The sequence below is a fragment of the Frankliniella occidentalis genome, unplaced genomic scaffold (genome assembly GCF_000697945.3).
Source record: "Frankliniella occidentalis isolate FOCC.00 unplaced genomic scaffold, Focc_3.1 Scaffold64, whole genome shotgun sequence".
Taxonomy (NCBI): Eukaryota; Metazoa; Arthropoda; class Insecta; order Thysanoptera; family Thripidae; genus Frankliniella; species Frankliniella occidentalis.
In genome coordinates, this window is record NW_026267194.1 from 653,109 (window position 1) to 660,047 (window position 6,939).

The following is a 6,939-nucleotide window of genomic DNA, read 5'->3' on the forward strand; positions in this document are numbered from 1 at the left end:
GGGGAGGGTTCCTGCGCACGACTCCTTGTTAATCGGTGCTGCGCCCAAACATAGTCCAGGAGGCGAAGGTGTGACTGTAATGAGTTGAGACGCTTAAGCTCTGACATGCGGCACTCGGGTCGAAAACAAAATCGGGTCAGCAATGGCCACTGTAGGGACTGCTCCACATTTTCTTTAAGCAATTCATAAAACTGCGTTGAATGCAATGGAGGCAGTGAAGTCAGAATGATTTGCAGATAGTGACTTCATTGTGGAGTGTTTTGCTTCTTTGAGCAATGTTGTGCCATACACAACGTGGCACTTTGTGGGAAAGACTAGTTTTCAAAATGAGAAAACAGCTAAAATGGTTCACAGTTTGATTTTGTACAGCTAAAATTTATTACTATCACCATTCTTATGAGAAACATGTTTTGTATTTCTTAACTTCAACCATGATATGGTGAATGTTAGTAAGTTGGGCTCGGCCAGATGATGAAAGAAGCTTATGGAAGCGATGATAGTAGTGTACCAACTGGGTGAGGGCTAACTGAAGTAACGATGAAGCCGTTACAAGATTGGAAAATGATGTAAGAACTTCCTTGTTCAGATCCTCTAAAGATCGTTTCCAGTTGGAATTGAATGCTTGTACAAGTGCCAAGGATTTCTCTAAAATACAACAAAGAATTAATGTAGGACATTATCTTAATGTACATCTCTTTAAATTGTCCAAAAGTTAAAAAATTGACTTACTTTCTTGCTTTTTAAGTTCTTCTGCCTGATTTTTTTCAACTAATGCTTCACCTTCTTTGACAAACTGCATAAGACCACCGAAATGAGGTGAGAGGATTTCTTCAACATATTCAGAACTCCGTGAGGAGAGCAACTCACGGAAACATTCACCTTCCTTTGAGTTTTCTCTTGTCCTCTCCTACAACAAAAGATTAAATAATCAAATTCTATAATTTAAATTTTAACTGAAAATTGGTAAAGGATTTCCCAAACTTACAGTTAAAACGCTTAAAACCATGTCATAATTATTTATAAGAAAAATAAGCTGCTCCTTACGTAGTTGAAATATAGCTGCCATTCGTAAAATAAACAACTCAACTTCTTCTTGAAGCTCAGCAAGCAGACGAGTCACCAAATCATTTGGGAAGTTCTCGCTTATGCCGAGTATGGCAGCACTGTACTCGGCGTACCGCCGCGTTATCTACAAAAAGACAAACAGTTAAAGGTTCCAGCGCCACAGAACATACGAGTCACTAAAATTAAAACACTTACAGCATGAGGCCGCATCTCTTTCCCAAATTTGGTTGGATCACAATCTCTGACACTTTGAATGTTTTGCTGAAATACAAACTCAAACCTTGAAAGAAAAAAATTGAATTGTATTTCAAAGCACATGTTTCACAACAGAAAACTGACCTAGGCCAGATGATACTCTGAAGGCTGTCAAAGTATTGATCAAGCGCAGGGACAGCCCTCTTGTGACAGAGCAATTGATAGCGTAATATGATGTGAACAGACAGGAACAAGGCAATTGTATCATAACAATCCTGGGCGTATGTGTCAAGATTTTTCTACATGTAACAGGAAAAAAACATTATTGTTTTTCGACACACAATTCAAATTTTGTACGTAAATTGCACAAATATATACAGCACTATACTCACAACTAGTAGACCCAAGGTTTTTCCCATGACTTGATCAAAAAATTCCATGGCAGCAGACCCACCCATCATGAAAAATTCACATATGAAAAGGTATTCTCGACAACTATTGTCAACCAGGGCAAATTGTTCACTTCTAAATAGAGCCTCGAATGGATACTGAAATGGAAAATGGTAAACATGACATATGCATTTAACTAAAATGTATCAATGTAACACATTTATATTTACCCTCGCATCACATTTTTGAGCAGCATGTGGGACGATTATTGGAGCCTCCAAACCCTCAGGGCTCAAAACATCTCCTCTGCTTCCAATTGTGAATACTGTGCTTTTATTCTTTAATGGTGTCTTGTAGAATAGACCACGAGATCCTGTCTCTTCAATGCCCATCAGATCATCTCTACTTGCATGTTCTTCAAACTAGGTAGTCAGAAAGATACACACATATCAAAGTAACAAAACAAAATAATCTTTAAAAATAACTAAAATAACACTTAAGTAAAAAATTCAAAATGACTACCTGGAGCTTAGAAACTCTGGAGGAGTATGCCTTAAAGTATGTATAATATATTTTTGACATAGTATCAATGTACTCAGCACAAATCTCCTCAGCCACGTTTCTTTCATTGGTCATGATAAACTCAAAAAAGAATCTGAAACAAAATGTAATATGTATCCACATTGTAAAACTCTAGTACATCAAAATGTATAGGACAACTCTTACTTGAATTTTAACATATTATTTTGAGGAACCTGAAAATTAGCATTTGGTTTTCTAAACTTTGAAATTTGTTCCAGGAGATAAGATCGGATCTTAGCAATTGCTTTAAGCTTCAATTTCTCAACTATATCTCTCACATCCTGTGATGAACGTGTATCTGCAAACAAAATGTTAACTTTACACTCCTTCATTTTTGTTTCAGTAAGATAATTGAACACGAATGAATGTGAAGTCACAAACCTTTAAAAGTTTGCTCTTTCATAAAGTTGATTTTTTGATTCAAAACCTTAAGTTGAGACAAAAATTCTTTTTCAGCAACTGGCTCTTCAACAATTCCTCTAAAAACAATAATTTGTAACTGATTAAAATTCAAAAAAGAATAAAAAAACTGATGGTCATATAAATTTGGTTACATACATAATGAGAGCCTCGGAGACCGCCAGGTCATTTATAAACTGAGCAATAGGCGCCCGGACGGCTTGACGGTTCTGGAGTTTTTGGCTCATGTCAATGGATTTTTTTTGAAGACATAAAATCTCAGTACTTATGCTTCCAAGATCTGACTGGAATCCAAGGAGCATAGTCTCCATACGCTACAATCAAAACCATTAAATTAGATAGATACCATGGAGAGCTGTACCCTAAAGAAGCAGGAACATATCTGCCAGGAACAAAACAATATGGTATTGGTTTGGCAATGGTTGTCTGCACAACAAATTACAGCTCCAAACAAATGTAATTTTGTTATGTTCCCGGCCAATCCTCCAGCTCTCCTTCGTTGGGGTGAAGTTCTCGGAGAAGAAAAAACTTAAGGTGTGAGTGAAAGACTGACCAAAACAATACCTCTAAAATGGTGTCACAACCTGTGATTTGGTTGTGAAGATGCGCAATATTGGTACTCTCCTTGGTATAATCTTTGATTGCTTGGTTCTCCACCTCTCGTAACTCCAGTTCAATCTGATGAGAGTATTGGCGCAAGTCAGTTCCTTCTTTGAGTACCTCCTGGACCACTTCATCTTCCAGAGTGTAATCAGGTTCATCATCAATTACTCTTTTGCCAAGCATTTTTAAATGTTGTCCAATAAACCTGAAAGGTGTGTACTATCTTGAGAAAGGGTCGCCCTTTCTCAAGGTACTATACATTTCTTGGTTAGTAACAATGTATGCTGTAAGCGCACAGATGTGTGGAAAGAATTCTCAAAATAGTTTGGATCTAGAATTTCACTCCAGACACTTTTTGTAGCCTTCGCATCCGCAAACTTACAAAATATAAGTTAGTCTTGATCAGAAAGGCAACAGTTCAGGAGGGTACTTAAAAGAAATGTGAAAAGCAGAAGAACTTCGTTCCTCCAGCTGTCAAAAGACAAAAGACGTCAAAGTAAACAAACAAACAAACAACGGAAGGGCGGGTGTTTTAAAAAGCCAGGCATTTTAAAAACTCCCGCCCATCCTGGTTTTCCGCCTGCCCCCGCTGCTCAAATCGCTTTACACCTCTCCTGCTTCCTCAAAAAGAAAAGAAAAATAGAATAGTTCAAAAAATAATCTTGTAAAGTTCTTGTTTTATTAAACCTATTTCCATGGTGAAATGCAATCAAAGCCTGAAGCAGTAATTTTCTTTCTCAAAGGTTGTCGAAGTGCAATCTCCCGGCGTCGGCTGCTGGAAGAAAAACAAACTGCTTGTGCTGCTGATTGTTTGTGTGTTGTGCCTGCTGCCGATCAACTGCCGACAAAAATGACAACATTCTCTGGTTGTTGTTGTAGTTGTCGTTGAAGCTTTCGTTTGCTGTCACACAGCTCGCATGCTTTCAACCGGTGAAGCTGCTCCAGGATGTCTCGTGCACAGCCGCTCGGCGACAGGTCGCAGTAAGTTGAGGTTGGTGAAGGCGCCCTGCTTCTTCAGGATTTGATTTAGTTTTGGTTCAGCCTTATCTCTTTACATTGCAATTCCAACCATGTCAATTATTTCAAAAGTTATTGCGTATGAATTCTTTCTGTTGACGTTCTCACAGTGCACTTATTTCATGATGGAGATTCCAATCCTGTCTTTTCTGGTGAACCGTTTGAAATTGCTGCTATTCCATGTGATTGGCTATTTCAAGAGAGCGCTATGTTGCTTTGGAAGACGAAGGCGTGACTCCTGGGATGCTGCCCCTCTTACTGGTGTTGGGGTGATTCCGTCTACAGTACCTGAGGTATCCTTGCAGTCGAAAAAGTCCGTGTACTCTCCTCCCGAACCAGGTTAAACTTATTATGACCGACTGTTTTCCTGATAGATAGAAGAAAACTGGCCTCAGTGGGACCACACTAGTGACCCTGACTGTGTGCTTACACATCAAGAAAACAAAAAGCCATGTGACATTCAAGAGCACATTGAGCTCTACAGGCATCAAACTATGGCACTTGCTAGGAAGTCATCTGAGGATCAAGTTGAGAATGAAGCAAATTACTTTCAGGTACATGTAAATACTCACATCACTCTATTTTCCTATTCTATGTTGTTGTTTTTTATCCTGGTTTTTGCATTTATATAACTATTTTTCTTTCCCTGGTTCTCAGGACATGATACCCACCATCACTAAGCAAAAGAAAATATATGTTAGCAATAGCAGGAAACAGAGAGAAGTTGCTACGCCAAGTCTTTCTCTTGGTGTTCAAATGGTTCCTGTTGAGGTACAAACATATTGTTCTGGTTTCATTGCCAGGTCACTTCTGTCTATTTCTATGATTGGTTTTAATTAATAAGTAATTTGCTTTCAGGCAAACGGTGAATTAGGTGAATGGGTTGAAAATCCAGGCTGGGATGACGATACTCACTTAGACTGTGACGAAACTGTTGATGCTATAGTGCGAGAGAAACGAAGAAAAGAGCGAGAAAAAAGGTTGCTTGAGCAGCAACAGCGACGCATAGAGCGACATGGAAGAGCAGTGCCCTTAGGTGCACGAATTAGTTGAATATATTTACCCAACATTTCTTTCTTTCCCTTTGAAAGCATCTGTTAAGGGTGAAACAGTAATATGTTTTTCTAAAATTGTTGTGGAACTCTTTCTTACCTGCCTTATTGGTTTGCATATATGAGCTTAACTACCGTGTATATATTCCCCCATTGTGACTAACTGGCTTGTAAATGTACTCGAAAGGTCACACAATTATGTGTTGCAACTGGATGCAGGAAATACATAGTATTAAAGATCATTTCACAAGCAAATGAACTGTATAATTTGAATAGACTCTTCAAGAGCATTTACTCTAGATATTGGTATGAATTCCACCAAAGTTACTCCCCTTCTTATCTTTAATTTTATGATAGGTTGCAATCTATGTCCATGATTTATTGTTCATTTTTGAGAGTGTTTCTAAAGATCATGTATCTAATGTATTTTGTGTTGTCAATTTGAAGGAAACTTTACCACACAACGTCTATAACTAGCTGTCTCTTCTCTCATAGTTAAGATTGTTTATTTTGCAGAAATTTCCTTCTCTCTGATCTCAAGATTTACTGTTGTTCACAGTTTATGATGAGCAATGGAAGGTGATGTGATTGATGGTGATCCCTATTGGAGGGTCACCTGTTATTTTTAAACATGGAGAATATTTTTAATATTAGCATTGATTTGGTTAAGATAATCTTGTAAAATTTATCTCCTTGAATTTGTAGAGTGTTCATTGATATACTGTTGCTTTTTAGAAATGGCTCATTTTATTAGCTATCATATTTTTTTAAAGTACTTCAATATCTGTTTTCTTCCATTTTGTAATGAAGTGTAAAATCATAGAAGAAAAGGGGTCATCCTTTGCTCAGCTATAGATTTGCTTCTCTTACTCCCTGTTTATTTTGTAGGTACTGTTTTGGTCCGTACCTCCTGGTGGTTTGTTATTATATATGATTCATTTTTAAGATTTGTTATTGATTGTTATTTTTCTCAAAAGTCCAAGTTGTGGTACCTTTTATGTTGTTTTTTTTTCTAGATAATTTTTTTAAAAATCTATCCATCTACTTTAGTTGTAGGAAGAAGAATGGCAGGTAGAACATAAACATTCACAATTGGTCCTATCTCTGACCATTCGGAACCGTATTGTAATTATATGTTCTCCACACAGTTCTTCCTCATCCATTAAGCTGACGCACACTATTGTAGTTTCAAATTCTTGCAACATTCTTGATCTTTCATTTAATGTCAAAATCATTGTAAGACTGGATTAAAAACAGTTGAACATTTTTCCATAGGTTCATGTTTAAATGCGTAAACATTGTACTTGTTTGCCTTGGCCAAGAAATAAACTGAACTATCTCAGTTATGGTCTCGGTCCTTTGCTTGTGTGACCCACTAGTCTTCTAATTTTAATTGGCGTGACAACTCCTCAAATGGTTTGCGACTTTCCAATATTACTTCTCATCTCATAGCAGGTTACCTCCCTCGAATTTTGAATTTACCTTACACAAACAAATTTGCATGACTATGGGTCAAGGAGCTTGCTCGTGAATAGTTGTTCCCAGCGCCGGACACCGGGCGGTTCGACTTCAAACGCACGGCAGCATAGCAGGGCAGTCCGGCAAGGGGAGGGAG

General features: G+C 37.8%; 3 protein-coding genes across 4 annotated transcripts in view; 1 reads left to right on the top strand and 2 right to left on the bottom strand.

Annotated features, from left to right (window-relative positions):
- Positions 1 to 249, bottom strand: part of LOC113217279 (uncharacterized) — a 10,990-nt gene extending 10,741 nt beyond the window's left edge. Inside the window, exon 1 of the mRNA XM_052268123.1 lies at positions 193 to 249. Within this exon, the coding sequence (XP_052124083.1) occupies positions 193 to 249 (57 nt within the window). The remainder of the gene's footprint in view (positions 1 to 192) is intronic.
- A 105-nt stretch (positions 250 to 354) lies between these two features.
- On the bottom strand, positions 355 to 3,772 carry LOC113217266 (vacuolar protein sorting-associated protein 52 homolog). Its single transcript, XM_026437082.2, has 13 exons — positions 3,638 to 3,772; positions 3,217 to 3,508; positions 2,791 to 2,966; positions 2,614 to 2,711; positions 2,377 to 2,530; positions 2,173 to 2,305; positions 1,881 to 2,072; positions 1,653 to 1,808; positions 1,405 to 1,559; positions 1,261 to 1,345; positions 986 to 1,189; positions 730 to 907; positions 355 to 645 (listed from the first exon to the last, which is right to left on the bottom strand). Exons 2-13 carry the CDS (start codon positions 3,436 to 3,438, stop codon positions 395 to 397), a joined length of 2,004 nt encoding a protein of 667 aa, XP_026292867.1. The 5' UTR covers positions 3,439 to 3,508; positions 3,638 to 3,772; the 3' UTR covers positions 355 to 394.
- Positions 3,773 to 3,868: 96 nt separating this feature from the next.
- On the top strand, positions 3,869 to 6,666 carry LOC113217265 (uncharacterized). 2 transcript variants are annotated; one of them, XM_026437080.2, is made up of 6 exons: positions 3,869 to 3,979; positions 4,135 to 4,236; positions 4,383 to 4,565; positions 4,647 to 4,826; positions 4,930 to 5,043; positions 5,131 to 6,666. In XM_026437080.2, exons 1-6 carry the CDS (start codon positions 3,959 to 3,961, stop codon positions 5,323 to 5,325), a joined length of 795 nt encoding a protein of 264 aa, XP_026292865.1. In that variant the 5' UTR covers positions 3,869 to 3,958; the 3' UTR covers positions 5,326 to 6,666. The 2 variants fall into 2 exon arrangements, with proteins under 2 accessions (XP_026292865.1, XP_026292866.1); XM_026437081.2 differs by lacking the exon at positions 3,869 to 3,979 and having other exon boundaries at positions 4,015 to 4,246.
- Positions 6,667 to 6,939: the final 273 nt, after the last annotated feature.

Coding starts and splice junctions, on each gene's coding strand:
- LOC113217265 (XM_026437080.2), top strand. CDS start 3,959: ATGCAATCAAAGCCTGAAGCA. Junction 3,980..4,134: donor TGCAATCAAAGCCTGAAGCA/GTAATTTTCTTT, acceptor TTGTTGTTGTAG/TTGTCGTTGAAGCTTTCGTT. Junction 4,827..4,929: donor ATGAAGCAAATTACTTTCAG/GTACATGTAAAT, acceptor CCTGGTTCTCAG/GACATGATACCCACCATCAC.
- LOC113217266 (XM_026437082.2), bottom strand. CDS start 3,438: ATGCTTGGCAAAAGAGTAATTGATGATGAACCTGATTACACTCTGGAA. Junction 2,712..2,790: donor GTCTCCGAGGCTCTCATTAT/GTATGTAACCAA, acceptor TATTGTTTTTAG/AGGAATTGTTGAAGAGCCAG. Junction 1,190..1,260: donor AAGAGATGCGGCCTCATGCT/GTAAGTGTTTTA, acceptor GTCTTTTTGTAG/ATAACGCGGCGGTACGCCGA.